The sequence below is a fragment of the Bos javanicus genome, chromosome 5 (genome assembly GCF_032452875.1).
Source record: "Bos javanicus breed banteng chromosome 5, ARS-OSU_banteng_1.0, whole genome shotgun sequence".
Classification (NCBI taxonomy): Eukaryota; Metazoa; Chordata; class Mammalia; order Artiodactyla; family Bovidae; genus Bos; species Bos javanicus.
In genome coordinates, this window is record NC_083872.1 from 10,644,934 (window position 1) to 10,672,836 (window position 27,903).

The 27,903-nt window shown below is 37.1% G+C and overlaps 1 protein-coding gene across 1 annotated transcript in view; it reads left to right on the forward strand.

Moving 5' to 3' along the window:
- PTPRQ (protein tyrosine phosphatase receptor type Q) overlaps window positions 1–27,903 on the forward strand; it is a 284,028-nt gene that overhangs the window by 167,452 nt on the left and 88,673 nt on the right. The window contains exon 33 of the mRNA XM_061419020.1: window positions 8,824–9,147. Within this exon, the coding sequence (XP_061275004.1) occupies window positions 8,824–9,147 (324 nt within the window). The remainder of the gene's footprint in view (window positions 1–8,823; window positions 9,148–27,903) is intronic.

The window sequence follows — 27,903 nt, forward strand, 5'->3', positions numbered from 1 at the left end:
ACCAGTACATCATTCTCATTTCTTCTTCAGTGTCAGTAGTTCAGCTTAGTCTCCAGGTGGTATTAACATGAGTGGTCTTAATAGACAATTAATTCTGCTATATAATTACTCCCCTAAGAACTGCTTCTGATAAACTACTTCAAATCGAGGTTGTCATTTTGATAGATATTCTCGTGAGATGACCTGCTATATAGAGCTTTCAAACTAATGACTCTATAAAACAAATCAAGTCACTTTGCCTCCAAATAGAATGTGTCATCATTTTTCTTGTTGAGTTCTCCCCAAGAAAGTGACATTTTCACCCTGAAGTTTTACTGAGATATTTTTCTGAATCTTATGTTTTTAATAATATTTGGTTTAAAAACTATTATAGCTGTGGTCCATAGAATTTTGGATCCCTAATTGTCTACCTATGGGTGCACCGTGACAGACACTTAAATTTTTTTTAGAAAACCTTAGTCCTGTTTATGGATAGTTTCTCAGTTCTTTGATGAAAATGAGTTTCATGATTTAATTTGGCATACCAATAAGAGTTCATCATTCCATATTCTCAGCTTTGTACATATTTACATAACAAATGCTGGGAAATTTTGTTTCACCTACTGCAGAATCTATCTCTGGTTTAAGCAAGACTGCCAGAGAGAAGTGTACTTAAAACTGAGTAATTAGAATCTCTGAAGAAATAGGTTTACATAAATGTGTTTGATAATTATTCCACCCACCTACATTGAGAGACAAAAGAAAGAGCCAGGTTAAACATACTAAGTATTTCCTATGTAAGGATGTTATTGATGACATTGTTTGTTAAATTATATGGTATTGTTTGTGTGATTTGGTGGGGGTCAGGGAGAGGTGGGAGAGCAATACCTTTGATCTCAATACCAGAGTTTATTGCATGTTTCCTGTTCATTTAATTTGCCTTTATTTATGGTCACAGAGATTTACCATATTAATTTTTTCCTTTGTATTATTTTCTGTTGCATGAGAGCCAAGTCATAGCCTACTTCTAGGAAGTGTACAATGTACATTTGATCTATTAACTTAATGCTTGGGTTTATTCCACTTGTTTACCCCTGTTTTTTCTCTGCCTAATATATCATCACATTTGGGGCCAATATTCTTTTGCCTCTTTCTTTTAGCTCTGTTCGTAATTATTCTTTGTTATCATTGTAACTTATATTGTCTTGGATATATGTGGTATCTAACCAGTTTCTATTAAGTTTACCTTATATAACTTATTATACAGAGGCTCAGGATTGTCTTTAAGTTTATACTTTACCAGTTAATCTCTGTCCCTTGTTCTCTGCATTCTGCAATAGTCATATAAGCTCATCTCTCAAAGTTGCAGTGCCTTTCAATAACACCACACTTAATACCACCACCCTCCCCCACCCCACCCCCCATTTTTTTCTCATAACTTCCTTACAATTTCTTTTCTCCAATCTGGTATATTTCCCAGCCAGTGACAGACATCTTGTTGCTACGTAATGTATCTCTCTCCTTATTAATCTACTTAAACGTTATTTCTCCCTCATCTCTACCAGTCATCAATTGTTCCTTCAGGTTATACCTCCCAGACCTTCTCTTTCCTTGGAATCTTCCTTTTGGTATCACCTGTATGTGATAGTTTCTATTGGCTAAATTACTTTTATATATATTTATACCCTAAGACTTGGCACACCACTCAATCTGAATGCCTAGTAAATGATATTGATTAAATTCAAGTTAGTGCAAAATTTATCTGGTATGAGAAAATTTTTTTGCACTTAATTTTGCAGGCATTTCTGTGTTTATATTGAGCCATATTATTTTGGTGTTAGCAAACTGTATTTTTGTTTGTTTATGCTCAGATCATATATTTGTACCTTGTGTTTTGTAGTTTATCTAAAATAAGTACAGACAAAAATATTCCTAAACTAGGAAAGATTGTGTTGATACTTTGGTAAGTTTTATAGATATTTATAAATATAAAATTTTCAGACATTTGTTTTGCTTAAAAGAGAGTGTATCTGTGCTTGAAGATAAATGTATGCAGTCATGACTAAGAATTAAGGAAACTTGGTCTCCATATTACCACAGTTAACCAGGTTAATGCTACCATCCTAAGAGTGTAGCAACTTCTAATAACTGATATTCAGACATTTAGAGAGTAATTATATTTTATACACATTTTCACCTTCTAAGTGGGATATACTAAGTAATCACTAAAAGCTGATATGCATTTAAACCGTTAACAAATTTTACTTGTATAGATCTGTAGACTTCATTTCAACCGTGATAAAAGTATTTCTCTGATAAGAATAATTTATGAATAAAAATATAATTTACGGAATACCTTGGCAGAGAATGTTGATCGCTTCATCACAGTTCAGTCATGTTCAGAAAATCTAAGCAAGCTGCGTGATTATTCCAGGAAGCATGGAATGATGTGTTCAAATGAGTACCATCTGTGAATAGAAAAAGTTTGAGGTTTTTAGTCATTCTTAAAGAATGGAAATCTGATTCTCCATGCTAAAATGAGTGTAATCCTTTTTGTATCTGTAATTCAATAGGGCAGTTGCCTTGAAATAGTCTAGTTCAACACACAGTTCACCAAAAGAGAAGATGCTGGATATAAATGAAGTTTACTGCTAGTTATTTATATGCACATCAGGTAGCTTTGTTAAGAAAAAAAAAACTGTCTATGAAGTTATACTATATATTTGGCCTCAGATTAGATTTATTTCTGGTTCATCTTTCTAAATACATTTGAGTGAAAAGTGTGGACAAATTTTTGTAGCACATGAAAACCAAAGGACTGTGTTATGAACCATAATTTAGTCAAATATCAACACTTACTGAGTGGCCCATCCATGCCAGACTCTGGGTGTCTTGTGCAAGGCCCATGCCTGTGCTGTCATAAGGAAGGCAATTGCATTTATTGTTACTCTTCCTTTAGTTAGGTTAGAATAACTTGTATAGATCTTGCTTCTTTGCCAAGTTAAAGTACTGTCCTATCTAGACCTTTACTTCTCTGCAAAACTTAATTACAGAATGTAGAGCCTGTGGACCAATATTAATCTGCTGTAGAGCCTGTGAACCAATATTAATCTGCTGAATTTTTTTTTTTTTTTACTGTGCCACAGACTTTGCCATTAAAGTCTTCTTTCCTGAAATCTGAGGGAATAAAAAAGTTGATCAGAGAGCCATGTGCATCTCATCATCCCTTCTGCTGAAATACAAGGAAAGGGTAGCCTCTTTTGCCTTCTCCAGCTCCTAAATAGAGAATGCATCCTTTTTTCCTCCCACCTCTAGCTGCTTAGTAAACCCTCGGTAAAGGAAACAGGAAAGGAGTAATTGGTGATGGACTAGAAAGAAAGGAAATTTCTGATCATACACACTGGATCTTATGGGAGAAAAGCAGTCAATGGTTTTAATGCAAATTAAAAGGCAATACAATACTTATCAAGTATTCCCACTGCACTTAGGATAAAACTAAAAATCTTGAATCTAGCCTACAAGGCTCAACATTATCTGATTCTGGCTTACACCTATAACTTTCTGTCTTCCCATTCACCTCCTGGTATACCCAGTAGCCTTTACGTGTTTCCACTGTGCTATGTTTTCTTATTCAAGCATCTTAACATAATGTTTTTCACCAGGGAGGCTACATCTTGTCTGTCAGATCTCCTATTAAATTATAATTCATCAGAAACAGTCTGGTGATTGTCTATCTAAATCAAATCTCCTGTAATACCCTCTTATTTATTTGTTCATACTTTCAGAAATATTTTTTAAATGCCTGTTTTGTTCCAAGAATTAGTCTAGACCTTCAGAGACACAATCTAACATGTAGGTTGGCATTTATGTATATATATATATAATATATAAATAAATTTGGAGTAATTGCTCAATCTTTTTTTATTGATATGAAGGCAGAACAAAAACCTTTATAGATCTTTGGTATAAATGTTGATGTAAAGTGTAAATGAAAATAGAATTAGGCCTACTTATGGTGGATTTTCAGTGTCAAACTAGGATTTATAGGAGATATCAGTTTAAAATAAGGAAGGCTGTACAAACTAATAGAGTGCTCTGGAATCAATTTTTTAAAAAGCCCCTCAAGATTTTGAGTTTGCCTTTGTGTGTTTAAGAACAGGTTAGATAAGTAGAGACTGGTCATTTGTTAGTGGAAAGTTGTATTACTTTTCTATTGTAGGTCATGAATTATCACAAACTTAGTGATTTAAAAAACAACACCCACCCATTTATTAGAGAACAGTTCTGTAGGTCAGAGTCCTACTGGTGTGCTATGCCTGGATTCTCAGAGTCTCACGAAGTCTCACAAGGTCAAATCAAGCTTCCATGGGGTAAGTGCTCATGTGGGGTGAAGGTTCTCTTCCAAGCTACTTTGGTTGTGGCAGAATACACTTTCTTACAGTTGTGGAACTAAGATCCCCAATTCCTGGCTGGCTTTTGGCCAAGGACTGTCTTTAGCTCCTAGAGAGGTCCTGAATTCTTTGTCAGGTGGTCCCTTCCTTCTTCAAAGCCAGTAGTTGAGAAATATTCATACATTGAATCTAATCTCTTGCTTAAAATACTTCCTCTTTGGTAACTAGCCCTGCCCCGCCCCCCCCCCCCCAAAAAAAAACACCTCTCTGCTTTTAAAGGATTCGTTATAAAATCAGGGCCCTTGGATAATGTCTATTTTAATGCATATTGTTTTAGTCTTTATTTTTAGAGTATTTATTTACTTATTTGCCTATTCCAGGTCTTAGTTGTGACATGTGGGGTCTAGTTTCCCGACCAGGGATTGAACCCAAGTCCTTTGCATTGGGAAAGCAGGGTCTTAGCCACTGGGCCACCAGGGAAGTCCCCTCTCCTTTAAAGTAAACCGATTTGGATTCTTAATTGTAGCTGGAAATTTTTTTTTGCATCAGCGCCTATATCAGTGTTTGGTTGAAAAACTGGAAGAAGGCATAGAAGAAGGAGAAAGTGAAGTCACTCAGTCATGTCCGACTCTTTGCCACCCCATGGACTGCAGCCTACCAGGCTCCTCCATCCATGGGATTTTCCAGGCAAGAATACTGAAGTGGGCTTCCATTTCCTTCTCCAGGGGATCTTCCCCACTCAGGGATCAAACCTGGGTCTCCTGCATTGCAGGCAGATGCTTTGCTGTCTGAGCTACCAGGGAAGCCTGGAAGAAGGCATATATACTGAAATTCTTAGGGAGATCTGCCTCCATAAAGGTCAGACGTAAAAAGACAGGTTGACAGAGATCATCTCTGAGCTGCCGTCAAATTCTGATTCTGTGATCTTCTGATTCATCTGCCTGTTCTATGGATTCTACCACCAAAATAGATCTAAAAATTCACTTCTTTCCTATTGCTACCATCTTATTTCTTCTTTGCTGAACAAATCAAATGGTCTATGAATTTGTCCCTTTACCTATTTGCGAGTATGACTGGATTTGAAAAGATGTACTTCTGAACGTCTCATTCTGACAGCTTGATACAGCTTTCTATTGCTTGACAAACGATCTATAATCGTGATGTAGTATGTCCCCAGACTCTCTTTGTTATTGCCAATGTGAATTATAAGCCATAGTGAACTTGATTTGGGTCACATTACCCTCCTCTTCTTGAATCTCTGCCTTTATAGTTAGTGAAATCTTCTCTGTTCTTATGCAGTCTTTCCTTTTAAAATTTTTTCTGAACCCCCAAATCAGTCAGGTCTCTCTGGTCTGTGTTAGATTAGTTTGAAATATATCTTATCATGAAGTACTCTGAATTAAAATTTAGTGGCTGAAGGATTTCAATAAATAATGGAAATTCTACTTTTTAGCCAATTATGAACTTCTTTTTTCCTTATTTTTAAGGAAAAGGTACATTTTCCTTAAAAATAAGTTTTTCTCTAATTGCTTTTATACATAACTAAACATACAAGAGGGAGTGTGCTGTAAGTAGTCTAGTAAGTGTTCTGTTTGTAAGGCTACTTTTTTAGAGGTTAATGTTTGATTAAATACAGCAAGATATGATAAAACATGTTAAATATTTGAAAACAGGCTAATTGTATATGATCATATAGCTTTAAGTAATCTACTATTTGTTTTCTATTGCATTAGACTTTTTCTTCTCTTCCAGTTTCGTGTGTGTATACTCAGTTGCTCAGTCACGTCCAACTCTGCTATCCCATGGACTCTAGCCTGCCAGGATCCTCTGTCCATGGGATTTCCAAGGCAAGAATCCTGGAGTTGGTTGCCATATCCCTCTCCAGGAGATCTTCCTGATCCAGAGCTGAAACTCATGTCTCCTGTGTCTCCTGCATTGGCGGGTGGATTCTTTTCTACTGAACCGCCTGGGAAACCCCTTTTCAGATTTAGGCAATATTAAGATATAATCTATAGGTCTGTAAAACAAATAGAAATAAATATCAAATTTTAGGCTATGCCTGTACAGGATGATAATATCAACTATTCCAGTTTGTATCTTTAAAAAAAAAACAAACTTTTTTGACTTTTATTTGACTCGACCAAATTGATTTGCTGTTTTTGAGCCATGGAAATAGAGTTGTGATGTACTATTATTGGATGAGACAATTCAATCCAGATTGATTTGGCCATTTATTAAATTTTTTAATGTTGATATAGCTATTTGTGGGATTGACTTGTGTAATACAATTAATATTCATATTAAAAAATTGTCTGTAGATAATGCTGTAAAAATTTAAGAGAACATTCAAATTTTTTAACTCAAGTCCAGACCTCTCTACAGAACTCCAGACTCATGCATACATCTATTATTTGACCTCTTCTGGGTATCTGATAGGCAATTCAAAGTTAACAAGCTCAAAAGAAATCCTTAGTCTTGCTCTGCACCGTCTACTTCTTGTGCAGTCATCCCTTTCTTGGTGAATAATGACTTTATCTTTATTTTTGCACCTGAGGACCTTAGAGCTTTCCTCTACTCCTCTTTCTCTCTTCTACCTCATATGTCACATGTCAGCAAATCGTCAGCTGTCCTTCAAAATATATTCAGAATCTGAATACTTCATTTCTGCTGCTTCAGTTCTGCTGCAGGCCATCATGATGTCTTATGCTGACACTGCAATTGCTAACTAATTACTCTGTTTTCACCCTCTCTCCCTTGTCCATTCTAAACAAAACAGCTAGAGTGATTCTGTGAAAATGTATGTTAGAACTCATAATTACTCCTGCTCAAGTGAGTCATACCAATGTTCTACACTTGGTCATATACAATCAAGTCTTCAGTGTTTCTTTTCATATCTCACCTCCTACTAGCCCACTGGCCTCTTTTTTATTCTTCAAATATTACCAGGCATGATTCCAGCCTAGGAGTGTCATCATGCATTTGCCTCTGCTGGGAATGTTCTTCCTCAAAATATTCACATGGTTAGCTTCCCTACCTTCATCAGGAACTTCATGTCTCCTCATCAGTTAGGCTTTCTCTCTGACTACTCAGCTTAAAATTTCTCTATCCTTGGGAACTCTTCTTCCCTTTCTTATTTTTTTCCGTAACAGTAATCATCATGCGGGCTTCCCTGGTGACTCAGTGGTAAAGAATCCTCCTGCCAATGCAGGAGATATGGGTTTGATCTCTGGGTCAGGAAGATCTCCTGGAGAAGGACACGGCAACCCACTCTAGTATTCTTCCCTGGGAAATCCCATGGGCAGAGGAGCCTGGTGGGCTGCAGTCCATGGGGTCGCAAAGAGTTGGATACAACTTAGAGACTGAGCACACACTCATGCAATCATCATGCAAAATGCTGTATGTTTTGTTGGGCTTCTTTGGTGGGGGTATTTACTGAAATCGGAATATGCTATGTTTAGGAATGAATGAGTTTTTAATGAATAATTTTCTAACTCATTTATTTTTTAATTTTATCTTTAATGCATACATTAACATAATGTTTTATGAATAGTGTAATTTTCATACAAATCATTGGTATCATTCCTATCTCAGCCTTCTGAGCGAAGGTTCTTGCACACATGCAAGGGCAGGCATGGCTGAAGAAAGTGCCGCATCACTGAAGTCATTGTTCTTTTATATTTCCCACTATAATACACTTAAATTTATTGTCAAATAAGTGGCTACTTCTTGAAAACAAAACATAAGCCTGGGTATTTTGATTTCCTAACACCAACCCCAGAGCCTGACACGTAGTATGCATATAGCAAACCTGTAGATAATGTGAAATCTGATAATGATCCCAAGTAGGACAATATGATTGTAGATGATACCTTATTCTGTGTGTAAATGTCACTGTGGTTGATGGTGTTCTAGAAAGAGTTTTACTAATTTTAAATATGTGCAACATAAAATAAAAATTACCCAATTGTATAAATTATTAATTCAGTCAATAATGTTTCTTTATTTTATCATCAGCATTTACTGTAAGATGTGCCTATCTCTATCTAGTCATTTAAATATAAGAATGTCTTTCTTGGGAATTGAATAGCAAAACTCAGACCATACCTCTGAAAATACATAGGATTATATAAGCATGCAATTTTCCTTTGTACCAGTGTTTATATAAGGAACTAAAGTAAGTTTTTATAAGCAACTTGTGAGTAAATTTGGGAGCAAAGTTAGGAATAAAAATATCACAATTGTTTTGTCCCCTAACCCTTAGAATCATTGCTCTCTGAAGCCTCACTGTAAGTTTCTGCTCATTAAATGTGGGCATATTAATCTAAGGGCAGTTGTAATAAGAGATCACCACTACGTGCATAGTAAAAAAATATTTGTAAATCCTGTTTCTTCATCCCATTTACACAGTGTTCAGTAATTCTAATTGTTTTCATTTTTTCCCTTTAATTTGTAGTTCCCAGTGTTCCCATGAATATTGCCTTTTCTAATGTTCAGTCAACTAGTGCAACATTGACATGGATGAGACCTGACAGTATCTTTGGCTACTTCCAAAACTACAAGATTACCACTCAACTTCGGGCTAAAAAATGCAGAGAATGGGACTCTGAAGACTGTGTTGAACATCAAAAAATTCAGTACCTCTATGAAGCTGACCTAACTGAAGAGACAGTATATGGATTGAAGAAATTTAGATGGTATAGATTCCAAGTGGCTGCCAGCACCAATGCTGGTTATGGCAATGCTTCAAATTGGATATCTACCCAAACCCTGCCTGGTCGTAAGTATTGTCCTGTGTATGTATGTATATATTAATTTTGGATTCAAGAAAAAGCTCTTTAAGTGTTTTTCCGTAGGAGTCCTTCAGAATATAGGTAAAGATTGCTCTTGTTACTTTAGTTTTATATTTTAAAATTAACTGGTTGCCCTACTTGCTTAAATAACATCATCACCATCATAGCATTTAATTTTTATTGAATTGAATGCTAATGGGAAGTTCAATTTCAGCCATTATTAGGGCTTTTCTCAAACTGCAGAATTGTATCAAGGTCATAGAGTCTTAAATTGCAACAAAGCATTATGGTCTTCTCTGTGGTCTCTCATCAGGCTGTACTGATGGCCACTGAGTACCCTTTGGCTTTGCCTACATTTTCCCTTCATATCTGGAAGCTCTGCTGCTCTTAAGTCAGGCTTTATCACCTTGTCAGTGATTGTAGGCTTACGTGCGCGCGTGCACGCACACACACACACACACATTTATACACATGCATATGGAGTTCCATTGATGCTATTGTAGATCTTTATAAATAGTGAAATAAACTTTGATCCAGAGCTTTTATTTTTTTTTGGGGGGGGTCACTAAATGTATCTCTTGTTACTATTCCCAAGGGTACCTAGAATAATGTTTGTATAGTAAATATTCAATGAATGTTTGTTAATGCAATTAAGCATTTGTGATAGAATCCAGACAACTCAGCCTTCAGTACGGTTGTCCACCCTCTCCTCTGTGGCACTCGGACTCCGTTTCTGTAAGGTCTGCCCACTGGCTTTTCTCTTAGCTCCCTGATAGCTCTTTCTCAGTTTCCTTTGCTTATTCTCTCTCTTTCTCATTTTTCTAATCTAAATGTTGGAGTATTCAAAGATACATAGTTTTGGCCCTTTTCTTTATCAGTGCATAATACCTAGGAGATCCTACCTTAAGAGACTTTATCCTGTCCTATGGCTTTAAAGTCTCCTTATATAGTGATCATTCTCCAATATCTATTTTTAGGTCTGACTGTTCCCTAGAACCCAATCAGTATATGTACCTGATGAACTGACATCATTGGGCAGATGTGTGTAATATCCTCTCAAAATTAACGTGACCTAAACACTAAGCCTTCTCAGCATCCAAATGTAGAAAATGAGAATCTTGCACTGTTCTTTTCCTCCTCTACTCTGCTAATGACTTATTTTTACCATACTGTCTAAACACATCCCTCCTTTTGCATTGCTATTAGTCCTGTCCTTCTTTACTGCTCCCACTGCCTTAACCTAACTGACCTCCTTGGCTTTCATACTCATCTTTTAAAATGTAAATCAGATGATGTCACTTCCTTATATAAAGCTTTTCAATGAATCTCCATTGCTCTTGGAATTCAATTCAAATTTCTTAATATGTTTAACAAAGCCCTTATGTGACTTGACTCTTACCTAACTCTCTAACCTCATCCATTATCATTTCCCCATTACTCATTATCCTCCACTTATACTGGATAATTTTTGTTGCTTGAACACACTGAAGTCCTAGAACTTGGGGCTTTGCATGCCCTGTTCCTTTGCTTCAGAATGCTTTTCTGTGTCCATCTTTGCATGAGCAGCTTTTTATAATGTATACTTCTGCTGAATGATTCCTACTCAGAATGAATTTCCCTGACCACCCAATCTAAAACAGCCACACAGTGTATTTCAAGAATATCATCTTAATGAAAATTTATAATTACCTGATCATTTTTATGTATTTGCTTATTTTTAGATTTTTTTCTTGATCATTACTATTTCCTTGTTGCCTAGAATGGTACCTGGCAACAGGAGGCACTCCATAAATATCTCCTGAAGGAGTTAAACTTGACTGAATAAGCTAAAATGGATGAGGGAGCATGAACTGTTTTCCAAAGCAGGGAATAGAGAGGATGACAGAGCCATAAAAACAAAAGGAAAATATGGGAAAAAATCAAGTTCAAGCTGGTTTAGTCAATAAGTATAGTTATGTTTACTCTGTTAACTTTGAAAAGAAATAACTCTTACAATCTAAGTGACTAGAATACAGAAAGAAACAGGTGCTTAGAGATTAGAACATAGGTAAAGTGAGGCATTTTAGTTGTTTCAGCCAATAACAATAATTACAAGTGAGAGAAGAATGGGACACTGAATTAATACATGTTAAAATCACAGGGACAACTGTTACTGAAGACATCATACAGGTACCATAATGAATGAAGCAGACTGCTGATGTAAGGTGATTGAGAGAGGTGACTGCTACTGCTGCTGCTAAGTCGCTTCAGTCGTGTCCAACTCTGTGTGACCCCATAGACGGCAGCCCACCAGGCTCCCCTGTCCCTGGGATTCTCCAGGCAAGAACACTGGAGTGGATTGCCATTTCCTTCTCCAATGCATGAAAGTGAAGAGTGAAAGTGAAGTCGGTCAGTCGTGTCCGACTCCTAGCAACCCCATGGACTGCAGCCTACCAGGCTCCTCCATCCATGGGATTTTCCAGGCAAGAGTACTGGAGTGGGGTGCCATTGCCTTCTCTGAGAGAGGTGAACACCATGGCAAATTAACAAAAGGTGCTGTCTATGGGGCAATCTCTACTCAGCCCTGGCTGATTACTGTCTTACAGAGAAATCATGCTATTAGGATATAAGATGTGTTCAGAGAAATAGGAAAGCTAAATTTTTTATGGTGAAAATACTCAACTTCTTGCTGTAACAAGTTGTTTTAAATTTAAAAACTTTCAGTTTTTCAAACCAGACATGTCAGTAGTCCAAATCTAGCCTGTGGGCAACTAATTTGCTACCTTTGGTTAAAATGGGCTTCCCTGGTGGCTCAGATAGTAAAGGATCTGCCTGCAATGCAGGAGACCTGAGTTCGATCCCTGGGCTGGGAAGATTCCCTGGAGAAGGGAATGGCTACCCACTCCAGTATTCTTGTCTGGAGAATCCCATGGACAGAGGAGCCTGGTGGGCTCCATAGGTTGCAAAGAGTCAGGCATGACTGGGTGACTCATACTTCACGTTACTTACTTGGGTTAAAATAGACTGTATCCCCGTACATCTGCTGCCCCTGAGGCTTCCCGCCCTCCTCCTTCTGAGCATCTCCCTTGGATAGTAGCTGCTTCTTCCTCCTACAGCGAGCCAGGAACTGGAGTTTGTAAATGCCTCATCTCCTTGAGCACTCTAGACAGGGTGGTGGTAGATGTTCAGTTAGCACTAAATGACTTACCTGATCAATTCAAAAGCTGGCAAAGGAAACTAGGAAGTTGGATTTTTACAGAATCCCACATTCTTTTTTTTTTTTTAAGTTACGCACTTAAAAATTTTTTTTAATTTTTTCAATTTTATGTATTTATTTTTGGCTGTGCTGGGTCTTCACTGCCATGCAGGTTTTTTCCTCTAGTTGCAGCAAGCAGGGCCTGCTCTCTGGTTGTGGTGCGGGGGCTTCTCGTTGTGGCAGCTCCTCTGTTGTGCAGCACAGGCTCTGGGGCATGAGGGCTTCGGTGGTTGTGGCGTACGGGCTCAGTAGTTGCGGCTCCTGGGCGCTAGAGCACATTCAAGAGTTGTGACGAATGGGCTGGGTTGCTCTGTGGGATTTTCCTGGATCAGGGATCGAACCTGTGTCTCCTGCATTGACAGATGAGAATCCCACATTCTTAATCCTGAAAATTTGGGAGTCTTTCCACTTGAGTGTCATTGCTTCTACCAGAATCCCTTCTCTCCCTCTCCAACCTTAAGGTCTATGCCCACTCACTAGAATTTGGTCATTTTCAGCTCTCTGCTATGCTACTTTGCTCATTCTGGCCTACTTCAAATATTTCATGATTAGTGTGAGCTTTTTTTTTTTTTCCCAAATAGCATTATTTTTCTCATTTTATTGGGAGGTATTCCTTTGCCATTGGTGGTTGGTTGATTAGTTTGTTGGTTCTTGATGCAATGGAGAGGATAATCTTGGCTTTTTTCTCTCCAACTCCCAGATCTTTACTAGATGACTAATCCAAAGAGTACCTTTGTGTGGAGTACCAATGTGAATTTTATCTGACACTTTTCCTCTCTCTTAGTCTAGTATCTTATCGCCACAATTTAAATTATCCATCAGAAAATAACTGGTTGTGAAAAATATTAATAGTTAAGTAGACTTTCTATACTACTTTTATCCCCTTTTCTTTTTCTTTATCCTTAAGAACTCATTTTCTACTCAGTTTATCAATAAAATAGAAAAGAGAATACAGTTGCATTTTTACCACTGTGATTAAGAGAGAAAAGTGAAAATATTAATATATTTCAGAATTTGTGACAACAGACATATTATTTTTCCTGGCATTCTCAAACTTACTAGCTTTTCAGCTGAGTATTCATATGGGGGTAGGAATAATAAATTAATTTTGAAAGTTATAAGAATGAGTTGGACACTTTTCATTTAGTTTCATAAATGAAGTCGACATTTTTCTAATGATAAATGAATTTTATAAATGTACAGTAAAAAATGTGTTATTATATTAAGCCAAGGAGAGATACTCTGAGGTGGCATTTGATATGAAAGATGAAAACACACCAGTATATTGTTAGAAGACAGTATATATAGTGAGCTAACATACTGTATAAGAATAAGAGAAATTAGAATAGTCAAGCAACAAAAATCTTGAAGAGCAGTAATATTTTTAAGATTAAATAAAGTAAATAAGGATTAGATGTTGATTCTGCATACCAAAGTTGAAAAGCATTACAGATATTTTGCAAACAAAAGGTAATCTGAATGAAGAAACTTATTAAGTATCTTTATCTGTTATTGATTCAAAAAAGTATTATGTCATTTTATAATATAAGAAAATAAAATGATGAAAATGAGTCATTTCTGTGAATTAAAGAAAACACTAAATAATATAAAATCAGTATTTAAAATTAATGCAGTTTATTCTAATGGCATCAAGTTGTGCCTAAGCACTTACTACCAGAACCTCTTAATCAAAACCTGGAGCTTCTTTGATAAGGAGGTAGTAATTGACGGCTAGTTTCAGGTCAAATGATTCAACATTTGAATAGCTCAAATAAAAAGACCACCCACTTGGAATAATATTGTAAAATATTCTAAAATGGCTTTGTAAAATATTCTAAAATGGCTTATAGAATAAGAATATATATTAACTTTCTCTGAGCTCATAAAGAAGAGCACTCAAATTGAAGATGCAGGGAACAATGTTAGAGTGCAAACTGAGAATTAAATTGGGTTATTTTCTGAATCTGGATCTACCTCTGTACACTGAAATGAATAAAAGTAACAATATTCAGCCAACCCAAGCAAACATTTCTTTCTCCCACCTACTCTGATCTAGATAATTGAAGCCAAATTCCTTTTCTCCTTAAATCATCTGTATAATAGCCATTGCTCTCTTCTTCACACTGAGTATGCATAGCTACACACATAAGCACAGAAATTACAAATGGCAGAAATATTTAACTTGAAACATGAAAGTCTTCCAGATTATTTTACTCATCTCTTCTCTTGATTGTCCTTAGACTCAAAAGGGATATAAGTTGTGTGTGTGGGAGGAATAGAGAATGGAAATTTGTTAAATTTCTCTGTGGTCCGCAATAGGTACTTATAATGCTGAGGAAATGTACAATTTTAAAAGAGTGTGGGTGTGAAATTAGTATGGAATGAAATGGGACTCTCATAATGTGCGTCTCCTATAGACCACCAAGACTGGAAACCAGCAAGAAAGGAAAATTCCTGGGGTAGCACTTAGGTTGTGAAAACCACGGGATACCATACTCATGAGGAATTTTAACTACCCAAACATCTGTTAGGTTAAAAAAAAAAAAATTCAGGAAAACATGCCTCATCAAAGAAGCTTCCAAGGAATGCAACTTTTATGATTTAAAAAGAAGAAAGCCAAATAGAGGGCAAAGCACTCTTTAACATCTTAAAAAATGAGACATTGTTGATGCATTGTTATATATTCAATTGTTTTTCTTAATACCTTCTAAATAGTGTAATGAACTTACAATGTGAATGCTATCATAATAGAGGAAGATATTCTACTTTCTATAAAGAAGCAATTATGGCTGATAAGAGATGTCAGCCATAAATAGGAAAATACAATTCATGACCTGAAGAAGCCCAATTGGTGGCAGTGGGTTTTTACAATAGGCTCTATCCTGTTGCCAGTAGAGGAAGCGAATATAATTTATTCTAGACATGATGGTTGTACTTCTGCAAAATTAATTAGTTGGTATCAAAAGTCTTCTAAGTTAGTTACCCGAGGCTCCCGAATGTGTAATTCAAGATGACATCTCTCTCCCCTAGACTATAGATTGAAGTTACTAATATGACCAGTTAGGCTTCCACAGGCATCTTGAACCCCATATTACTACTCTTTCTGCCCCACTGCACGCCTTCTCCGATTTAGATGTTCCCTGTTTCAGTGTATTATATATTGTTCATCTAAGTGTTCAAGTCAGGGATCTAGGAATCATTCTTAATTCTTTTTAGCCATCCCCACCCCTCAGTCCATACCTGAACCAAATTTCCCTTCTAAATATTTCTTGAATTTTTTAGGTTTCTCTGTGACAGGTCTCTAAATTCATACTGTTAAAATACACCTCATAGATTATTACAAAAAATATCTAAATGGTCTTTCTGTTCTCATTTTCTCCACCCTCCACCTATACCTAGATTTTGAATACACCTATTTGTTATTTCTCTGTCTAAAATCTTTGGTAGTTTTCTGTTTCCTTTTGATATGCTCTATAAGATTACCAAAATCACTGCAGATGGTGACTGCAGCCATGAAATTAAAAGATGCTTGCTCCTTGGAAAAAAAGTTATGACCAACCTAGACAGCTTATTAAAAAGCAGAGACATTACTTTGCCAACAAAGGTCTGTCTAGTTAAAGCTACGGGTTTTCCAGTAGTCATGTATGTATGTGAGACTTGGACTATAAAGAAAGCTGATCACTGAAGAATTGATGCTTGTGAATTGTGTTGAAGAAGACTCTTGAGAGCCCTTGGACTGCAAGGAGATCCAGTCTATCCTAAAGGAAATCAGTCCTGAATATTCATTGGAAGGACTGATGCTAAAGCTGAAACTTCAGTACTTTGGCCACCTGATGCGAAGAACTGACTCATTTGAAAAGATTCTGATGCTGGGAAAGATTGAGGGTGGGAGGAGAAGAGGATGACAGAGGATGAGATAGTTGGATGGCATCATGGACTCATTGGACATGAGTTTGAGTAAGCTCCGGGAGTTGGTGATGGACAGGGAGGCCTGGCGTGCTGCAGTCCATGGGGTCGCAAAGAGTTGGACACACCTGAGCGACTGAACTGAACTGATAAGATTACCTATGATTTTTGCTTAAATTCCCCACACACCCCTCGCTGTTTCCCCTTTGTGCTCTGGAATCTTTGCTGCTCTTTCTTACTGTCCTTCCTGTCCTCTTTTGGAGACCAAAAGGCCTTTTCTTTATGTTTCACACCAAATATCTCTTCTGCAAAGCCTTCTGTCAATTCCTCTTTCTACTCCCAGCTTCCAAAAGTTGTTTCTAAACACTGAACCTATTACAACATAATTATTAATCTCTTCTGTGGAACTCTGAGCTCCTTAAAGGCAGAGTTGACCAGTGATCATGTCTTATGTATGTTTCTACTCTTTATGCCTACTCAGTATTTAAGACTGAATGAATGTGGCATTTGGACTCAAGGAAGGCATTGACTTTAATGTGAAAGTATTTCAGTGTCAAAATTCTCCATTGCAAAATCATTCATACTCATTTTCTTCAAATTTTCTTTTTGTCAAATTGTCTTTCAAATATTTGCATGGTGCCTGTCAAAATTAAAATTCTTCCAGTCAGTTTCTATTCATGTGTGACATGTTCAGCTTCTTTTTCATAAAACCAGTATATTTTATATTGTTGATAATGTATTTTTTCATTAACATAAGTATGAATTACTGCTTACAAGGAAGAAGTATGGACATAAATTTAGGATTTCAAATCGTGAAAGAAATAATTTATTCATAAATTTCAGAGTGAATTGACATTTTAACAGTATCTAAATAATTAACTGAGATAATAAATTCTTAATGACTTTATGAAGTGGAATATAATAGGTTGATAGTTCATTAAGAAGGCAAAGGAGAACAATGTCTAAATTTGGGCTACTAAGTATGTTTAGAAAGAAAGGATATTTAGGTGAAATCATAGTTTAAAGAACTATGGCAGTGATTATATAAAATTATTTTTAAAGGATTCAACTGTATATTTAATTTAAAAGAACATTTGCCAGGTTATTAACAGTTTTCCAGAATATAAATAAAAATATTTTGGAATCCTATTACTTAAGCATGTAGAATATGTTTTTCAGTAAAATCACTAAAAATCAAAGGATAAGAATGATTATTATATTGTTTTTCTAAATCATAAGTATTATAGAAAATCTGATTTATCAAAAGGATAAAAGGAGAAAAAAATGTTTCTCCCAATAATGGTTAGCAGTATTTTATCTTTTATTAATTTGATGAATTCTCCCACTTTCTCATCTCAAGCTTTAAATCTCATGTTGAACTTATTTTGACTTTTCTGAGACTCTTCTTTCTCTTGGTTTATAAAGAATTGTGAAGTAAGTTCAATTCTTTGTGATTGCTGGTCATTAACCTCAGTTCGGGCCTGCCTTAGTATTAGGGCCTGAGTTAACAAATTTTCAGCTCTCTTTTCTTCTGCATTTATAGAAGAAGTGGGGATTTGACTACAGAAAACTCCCATTTCTGAAGAAAGTATAGCATTGCTATGTCTGGTATGGTAGAGCACTTTTTGGTTGGGCCCAGTAACTGAGCTGAGACCCCTTGGCTGGATAGTTAATAATGACAGCAATAACTGAGCTTAGCAAGGGTTTACTATGTGCTGGTATTAGTCTAAGATCTTTATACACATCAGTTTATTCATGAGCCTCATTCATTTCTAGGATAGAGCTTGTGCTCTTAGATCTTGACTAGCAAAGCCTCATGGTGGTGTGAAAGTACTAAGAGGTGGAAGATGTTAAGTAGGATTACAAAGGGAAGATAGGTAAAATCATAATTTAAAGGAAATTATAGAGCACTGAAGAATTGATGCTTTTGAATGGTGGTGTTGGAGAAGACTCTTGAGAGTCCCTTGGACTGCAAGGGGATCCAACCAGTCCATTCTGAAGGAGATCAGCCCTGGGATTTCTTTGGAAGGAATGATGCTAAAGCTGAAACTCCAGTACTTTGGCCACCTCATGCGAAGAGTTGACTCATTGGAAAAGACCCTGATGCTGGGAGGGATTGGGGGCAGGAGGAAAAGGGGATGACAGAGGATGAGATGGCTGGATGGCATCACTGACTCGATGGACGTGAGTCTCAGTGAACTCTGGGAGTTGGTGATGGACAGGGAGGCCTGGCGTGCTGCGATTCATGGGGTTGCAAAGAGTCGGACTTGACTGAGCGACTGAACTGAACTGAACTGATAGCATGCATATAAAATTAAACTATATAATAAAGCTATATAAATAATAAAATTAAAGCTATATATAATAAATTAAACTATATAATAAAAATACAGAGTATTTTTATTTTTTAATAAAAAAATTAAATATCACTGTATTTTTAAATTTTTTATTGATGTATAGTTGGTTTGCAATGTTGCTTTAGTTTCTGCTATACAAGACACAGAGCATAGACTTGTGGAAACAGTGGGGGAAAGAGAGGGTAGGACAAATTGAGAGAGTAGCATTAAAACATATATATTACCATATGTAAAATTAGACAGCCAGTGGAAATTTGCTGTATGATATAGGGAGCTCAAATCTGGTGCTCTGTGACAACCTAGAAGGGTGGGATGGAGTGAGAGGGAGGTTCAAATGGGAGGGGATACGTGTATACCTATGGCTGATTCATGTTGATATATGGCAGAAACCAACACAATATTATAAAACAATTATCCAATTAAAAGTAAATTTTAAAAATGTCTGCTGTACAGCAGAGTGACTCAGTTCTGCATGTATGTATGTATTTTTCATATTCTTTTCTATTATTTATCATATGGTATTTAATATAGTTATCTGTGCTATACAGTAGGTCCTTGTTGTTTATCTGTTCTGTATATAATAGCTCACATCTGCTCACCCCCACCTCCCACTTCGTCCCTCTACCAGTCTCCTCGCACTTGGTAACCACATGTCTGTCTGTGTCTGTAAATCTGTTTCATAGGTTCATTTGTGCATATTTTCGAGTCCACATATAAGCGGTATTGTATAGTATTTGACTTTCTCTTTCTTGCTTACGTAAGTGTGATACTCTGTAGTTGCATCCGTGTTGCTGCAGATGGCATTCATTCATCCTTTTTATGGCTGAGTAATATTCTACAGTATACATATACCATAGCTTCCTTATCCATTCATATGTCAGTGGACATTTAGGTTTTTTCCATATTTTGGCTATTGTGAATAGTGTTGCTATGAATATAGTGATGCATGTATCTTTTTGAATTATAGGGTTTTGTCTGTATATGCCCAGGAGTAAGATTGCTGGATCTTATGGCAACTCTATTTTTAGGTGAGGAACCTCCCTACTGTTTTCCACTGTGACTTACATTCCCACTAACAGTGTAGAAAGGTTCCCTTTTTTCTACATCCTTTCCAGCATTTCTTGTTCATAGAGTTTTTAATGACGGCCACACTGACCAGTGTGAGGTGGTACCTGACTGAAGTTTTGATTTGTATTTCTCATTAATCACTGATATTGAGCATCATTTCTAATGCTTTTTGGCCATGTGTATTTCTTCTTTGGAGAAATGGCTATTTAGGTCTTCTGCCCAGTTTTCAATTGAGTTATTTGGTTTTCTGTTGTTGAATTGTATGAACTGCTTATATATTTTGAAAATTAAGTCCTTGTTGGTCACATTATTTACAAATATTTTCTCCCATTCTGTAGGTTGTCTTTTTGTTTGTAATTTCTTTACCATGCAAAAGCTTATACATCTGATGAAACCAATTCCATATTTAATGTCAAAAAAGTTTTCCCAGGGTGTTAAGCCAGTTAGGTTGTTAAAGCAAGTTTTCTAGAATATAAATAAAAATAATTAGAAGTCTGCATTTGCATGACTAACTGGATGTCTTTCAGCAAGTAACTAAAAACCAAACAGTTAAAGGAAATTTAAAGGATAATCAGTATGTGATATTATTAGCTTTGAAAACCAAATCTAAGAAAGACCTAGAGATACTATGCAAGTTTCTAATTATAATCCACCCGTCTCCATTCTCAAACAAATTGAGTGGGACTTGCCCTAGTACACATGACCTCTAATTATATTTTTGGTTTATTTTCTCTTTAGTTATACCCTTGGTAGCTATTATACACTGATTATACCTACATGTAATGCATGGGAGAATGAAATACAACACTTTTCTCAGTCCTACCTCTTTGCTCTGGCGATGGCCTTATCTAAATTATTCCATCTTGTTCCCGCATGTAGCTTCAAGGTACCTTAGAACTGATGTTGTCTTATGTTCTTAAGGAACATGATGACCTCTAACTACTCTAGAAACTTTAGAAATAGAAGGGAGTGATGGTAGGGAGAATTCTGTATATAGTTCAGCCAGAATTCAAATACATGAAAGGTACAAGGAGCCAGTGTGTGGAGTGTCTGTTGGCTGGATGCACATTTCCATGTTCATCACCAGCTCCCAAGCCCTTCACCTCTAACTACATCCCTAGTCTTCACAGAAGCAATAGTTTAATCTGCCTTTCCATCCTTGTTATCAAGAGTTCTAATCTGAAGGGCCCATGCCACAGCTTTTTCCAGTTGTACATTGATATTATAGAGCAGTGGCTTTTAAACTTATACCCCAGGCATTAGAATTGTTAGGAGGACTTGTTAAAGCATGGAGTGCTGAGCCCTCCCCACATCTGATTCAGTAGGTAAGGGATGTGATCTCAGAATCTGCTTTCCTGACAACTTCCCAGGTAATCTTGATGCTGCTATTGTGGAGACCACATTTTGAGAACCACTGTTATAAACAGTTGTTTTGTAAACATAATGCAATTCTAGAAAAACTCATATTATCTGATTATAAAAGCAATGGAACTAATATGAGAATATTTTCATTCTTACCTGGCATGGCTAGTATTGGAAGTAAGGGTTTTTTGGTATTTTCTTTTTTTCCCACTTAAGCCAGTGTGAAATGATTCAGAAAATTACTCATTCAGCATCAAAGAAAATAGTCCTACAATGAGGTCTAATACTGTAGGCATCCACGAATCATCCTCAGTACTCATCAGTCTAATAGGTCAGATTCTTATGCTTGTAATATTTGCCCTTTTTTGCTACCATCTTGCTGTTGGGAAATCTAGCTCCTCCTGGAACAAAATTAGTCTTGTAAAATGGTAGGAAATATTTCACACAGCAGCAGCAGTGCCTCATACTGGGCAGTGAAGTCACTTGGCTCTAGGGAAACATTCATCACCAGGAAGGATAGCCAGCTAGGGCAGTATTGTAACCAGTGGAGTATGTCCTGAGATGCTCTTGGCCCACATCAATATGGTCAGTTTCACTGCTGAACTCTTTCAGGGCTCTTGATGCCCTGAGTTGTTTAAGATGTAAGGAATCTACCCAAACCACCCAGCCAGTGAGATTCCCCTTAGCCCTGAGAGGCATGTAAAACTTAAAGCAAATTCTTTCAGGTATGGCAACTTACAGTCTTAGAGGCTGTGAATACCTGTATAAGCTAAGAAAGAATGGGAGTCCTTCATTTACTGATGACAGCAGCTAGGACTCTGGTGGTCCAGGGTACCAAATCCTGAAACTAAAATACCCTGGAGTGAAGGACCTTTAAATAAACTTAAATTGAACTTAAATAGACGTGTGGGTAGTTTGAATCGTAATGTGTATGGAACTCAAGATTTTTTGTCTTGTGAGCTGCTGTCGTTTATTTATGTTTATTCTTTAGGAAGGTCACTGCAGCATGCATTTAAAACCATAGAGAATTTTCTACAACATTTTCATCATTAAATTTACAGGGATCTGCTGCAGGCAAAGTTACTAATAAGTTTTGGAATGTGCTTATTGTGAAAGCACAGTATTAGACACACCAAAGCTTGATGGTTCTTAATCAAAGTGGCATAGACTTGGGGGCACTCAAACTTTTATATGAACTAAGCAAAATGATGGTGTATCCAGACTCCCCTTTCAGCTAACACACTTAACGTGGGGACACAGATGGATGGGAGAGGTGACCCTGACCCATAGAGGACCCACATTCCTGTGCAAGGATAGAAGCATGATAATCAGGAAATGATGGTTGTTAGTTACAGAAAATGCATTATTGTGAAAACCAGGGGAAAAGCGCTTATGAGAGGAAGTGATTGGATTATGGGGAATGAGAGAATAAGGATAGATCATTCCTACTGAGTAAATTGCTGTGATTTATAAGAGAAAGGGTATAGTGATATCTTGGCCCATTACTGACTAGATTCATTTCACAAACAATCTTAAATCAGAATGTGACAGTTTATGGGGAGACAAACAAAGTCTCCCAAAGATGCTTATATATTACTAAGCTTTTAAACGGGCATATTTTCAACTCCCCATACCTTTATTGCTTTTAGTTGCCTTTATTTTGGTAGTTGACATTCATAATGATAATTCTGTATTCCCCCATTATGCATTTTTGGAATTTTGATAAGTTCCAAGAGAAAACTGTCTAAAATAAACTTGAAAATGTTATTTGCTTAAAAGTACACTATAATGTTTGTACAATATTAAAATAATTAGATGCTCTTCTATAATATACTTTGAGCATTTTGGTGTTCTAAATATTTCTCTTAAAATATCCATGAATTAATCTGATGTTTATCTTTCAGTGCTCTACAAACATGAAATATATATTCAGTTATATACTACATACATATAGTATATTCATATTTAAGTTTAGATAGGTATGTTTATTTTTTATTTCAGATTCAGAAGGTCTTTTTCCATCATATTGTAATTCTTCAAGAATATAGATTAATATGTTCTAAGAGAAATATTTCATAAAAGATTTAACACAGGGAGCACTAATGTAACAAAACAGGAAATGTCATCAAGTTTGCTGAAAATGCAAATATTATTAACAGTGATTATTCCTTAAAAAGAAAAAAAAGACTTTAGGCAAGTTCAAGAATTAAAGCACAGTTCAGCCAGGGGGTAAATGCCTTGCCTTTCTATAATGATTGATTTGTGTACAGAACTTAAAATATTTAGTAGTTCAAGTACAAGTAGTTAGTGTGTTCCATGAATGATCCCTGAATGTCATTTTCCTCTTAGCTCTGCTTGGGGTAGCAGACACTCCCTGACGAGGGCTTTGATTGCTATTAAAGAATGGGTGCAGGGTTGACATTTTACTATGAAAGATGAGAAGTTGAAGCAAGGCATCACACTGTTTTCTGAGCTGGTCTACAGACACACTTGCAAGACTAGCTGTAAGTTTCCCTTACAGCTAGGAAAATGTTTTGGATCTGTCCTCATTCGAGACCTCAAAGATCTAAAGTGCAGAGCAAAGACAACACAGACAGAGAAGAATTATTTCCTGAAAATATTTCTAAAAACATGCTACCATCAACTTAATCACAGAAAAAACCTTCGTCAACTTTCTTATCACAGGAAATTTTCAGTAAGCTGTCCGTGTTATCAGGGCAACAGTAATGTACCACCTTGTCTGTCTGCTACAGTGAGTGAGGTTTAACTACAGTCCCGACAGTCACTGAGTTGATATATGTTGTAAAGCTGTAGGAATCAGATTTCTAGAGATAATCTGTCCTCTTGATATAATGACTTTTTGTCCATCATCCTGGTAGGAGTTAGATACCGAACATCAAAACCTTTAGAGGCTTCTTCTAGTTCATGGTGTTACTTTATTAAACTATGGCTTTTGTCTTTCTTGTCTGTGAAGGCAGTTCTTACAGAGACTTTAGCCATGGTATTAAAGACTCTGAACAAGCTGGCCCCATTTCTTCTCTGACTCTCATTCTGATTTGCTTGGCTCCAGCCTCACTGGAATCTCTGTTTTTCTAGAACACACCGGGCACAATCCTGTCTCAGAGACTGTGCAGTGGCCACTCTCCTCCCTATGACACACTTTCTTCAAATATTCCCATGCTCTTTCACCTCCTTCACATCTTTGCTTAAATGTCACCAGTTTAGAGAGGCATTGCCTGACCACCATATTTTTTAAAATAGTAACTCCTATCCACATTCCCATTCCAATTATCCTGATTCATTTTTTGTCATGGTACATATCAATTCCCAACAGTATATAATTTAATTGTTACATATTTAAATTTTTATATTTTTCTCCCTCTCCTGAAATAGAGGTCCCGTGACCTTTGTAATTTTGTTTTTTTCCCTCTAACTCAGACCTCAAAAATGGCTGCCTTGAGTATCAGATCAGATCAGTAGCTCAGTCGTGTCTGACTCTTTGTGACCCCATGAACCGCAGCACGCCAGGCCTCCCTGTCCATCACCAACTCCTGGAGTTCACCCAAACCCATGTCCATCAAGTCGGTGATGCCATCCAGCCATCTCATCCTCTTTCATCCCCTTCTCCTCCCGCCTTCCGTTTTTCCCAGCTTTGGGGTCTTTTCAAATGAGTCAGCTCTTCACATCAGGTGGCCAAAGTATTGGAGCTTGAGCTTCAGCAACAATCCTTCCAGTGTATATTCAGGACTGATTTCCTTTAGGATGGACTGGTTTGATCTCCTTGCAGTCCAAGGGACTCTCAAGAGTCTTCTCCAACACCACAGTTCAAAAGCATCAATTCTTCAGGGCTCAGCTTTCTTTATATTCCAACTCGCACATCCATACATGACCACTGGAAAAATGATAGCCTTGACTAGATGGACCTTTGTTGGCAAAGTTGTTTCTGCTTTTTAATATGCTGTCTATGTTGGTCATAACTTTTCTTCCAAGGAGTGAGCTTCTTTTAATTTCATGGCTGCAGTCACCATCTGCAATGATTTTGGAGCCCAAGAAAATAAAGTCTGTCACTGTTTCCTATGTTTCCCCATCTATTTGCCATGAAGTGATGAGACTGGATGCCATGATCTTGGTTTCTCTTGTGTGTGTGTGATGTTACAGTCTTTTACATTTATTTTTTAATTGAAGGATAATTGCTTTACAGCATTTTGCTGTTTTCTGTCCAACCTCAACATGAATCAGCCATAGGTATACATACATCCCCTCCCTCTTGAACCTCCCTCCCATCTCCCCCCATCCCACCCCTCTAGGTTGATACAGAGCCCCTGGTCTTAGTTTTTTGAATGTTGAGTTTTAGGCCAATGTTTTCACTCTTCCTCTTTCACCATCATCAAGAGGCTCTTCAGTTCTTTTTCGCTTTCTGCCATAAGGGTGGTGTCATTTGTGTATCTGAGGTTACTGGTATTTCTCCTGGAAATCTTGATTCCAGCTTGTGCTTTATCCAGCCTGGCATTTCCCACAATGTACTCTGAATTTAAGTTAAATAAGCAGGGTGACAATATACATCCTTGATATACTCCTTACCCTGTTTGGAACCAGTCCATTGTTCCATGTCCAGTTCTAACTGTTGTTTCTTGACCTGCATAGAGATTTCTCAAGAGGCAGGTAAGGTGGTCTGCTATTCTTATGTATTGAAGAATTTTCCACAGTTGTGATCCATACAGTCAAAGGCTTTGATGTAGTCAATAAAGCAGAAGTAGATGTTTTTCTGGAATTTTCTTGCTTTTTTGATGATCCAATGGATGTTGGCAATTTGATCTCTGGTTCTTCTGCCCTTTCTAAATCCAGCTTGAATATCTGGAAGTTCTCGGTTCACGTACTGTTGAAGCTTGGAGAATTTTGAGCATTATTTGGCTGGTGTGTGAGATGAATGCAATTGTGCAGTAGTTTGAGCATTCTTTGGCATTGCCTTTCTTTGGGATTGGAATGAAAACTGACCCTTTCCAGTCTGGTGGCCACTGCTGAGTTTTCCAAATTTCCTGGTGTATTGAGTGCAGCACTTTCACAGCATCATCTTTCAGGATTTGAAATAGCTCAACTGGAATTCCATCACCTTCACTGTATTTGTTCGTAGTGATGCTTCCTAAGGCCCACTTGACTTCACACTCCAAGATGTCTGTCTCCAGATGAGTGATCACACCATCATGGTTATCTGGTTCATGAAGATCTTTTTTGTACAGTTCTTCTGTGTGTTCTTGCCACCTCTTCTTAGTATCTTCTGCATCTGTTAGGTCCATACCATTTCTGTCCTTTATTGAGCCCATTTTTGCATGAAATGTTCCCTGGTATCTCTAATTTTCTCAAAGAGATCTCTAGTCTTTCCCATTCTGTTGTTTTCCTCTATTTCTTTGCATTTATCGCTAAAGAAGGCTTTCTTATCTCTCCTTGCTATTTTTTGGAACTCTGCATTCAGATGGGTATATCTTTCCTTTTCTCCTTTGCTTTTAGCTTCTCTTCATTTCTCAGCTGTTTATAAGACCTCGTCAGTATACCATTTGGCCTTTTTTCATTTTTTTTTTCTTGGGGATGGTCTTGATCACTGCCTCCTGAACAATGTCATGAACCTCCGTCCATAGTTTTCAGGCACTCTATCAGATCTAATCCCCTGAATCTATTTGTCACTTCCATTGTATTTGTCACTTCCACTTAAGGGATTTGATTTAGGTCATACCCGAATGGTCTAGTGGTTTTCTCTACTTTCTTCAATTTAAGCCTGAATTTGGCAATAAGGAGTTCATGATGTGAGCCACAGTCAGCTCCTGGTCTTATTTTTGCTGACTGTATAGAGCTTCTCTATCTAAGGCTGCAAAGAATATAATCAGTCTGATTTTCGTGTTGACAATCTGGTGATGTCCATGTGTAGAGTCGTCTCTTGCGTTGTTGGAGGAGGGTGTTTGCTATGACCAGTATGTTCTCTTGGCAAAACTCTGTTAGCCTTTGCCCTGCTTCATTCTGTACTCCAAGGCCAAACTTGCCTGTTGCTCCAGGTATCTCTTGACTTTCTACTTTTGCATTCCAGTCCCCAATGATGGAAGGACATCTTTTTTGGGTGTTAGTTCTAGAAGGTCTTGTAGGTCTTCATAGAACCATTCAACTTCAGCTTCTTCAGCATTAGTGGTTGGGCCATAGACTTGAATTACTAGGATACTGAATAGAAATGAACAAGTATCATTCTGTCATTTTTGAGACTGCACCCAAGTACTGCATTTCAGACTTGTGTTGACTATGAGGGCTACTCCATTTCTTCTATGGGATTCTTGCCCACAGTAGTAGATACAATGGTAATCTGAATTAAAGCCACCCATTCTAGTCCATTTTAGTTCATTGATTCCTAAAATGTCGTTGTTCATTCTTGCTGTCTCTTGTTTGACCACTTCCAATTTGCCTTGTTCGTAGAGCATTGGATTTTGCTTCCATCACCAGTCACATCCACAACTGGGTATTGTTTTCACTTTGGCTCTGTCTCTTCATTCTTTCTGGAGATATTTCTCCACTCTTCTCTAGTAGCATACTGAGCACTTACTGACCTGGGAATTCATCTTTCAGTATTATTTCTTTTTGCCTTTTCATACTGTTCATGGAATTCTCGAGGCAAGAATACTGAAGTGGTTAGTCATTCCCTTCTCCAGTGGACCCCGTTTTGTCAGAACTCTCCACCATGACCCGCCCGTCTTGGGTGGCCCTGCACAGCATGGCTCCTATTTCATTGAGTTAGACAAGGCAGAAAATGCAGAACAATTATACGAAATAAATTCTCA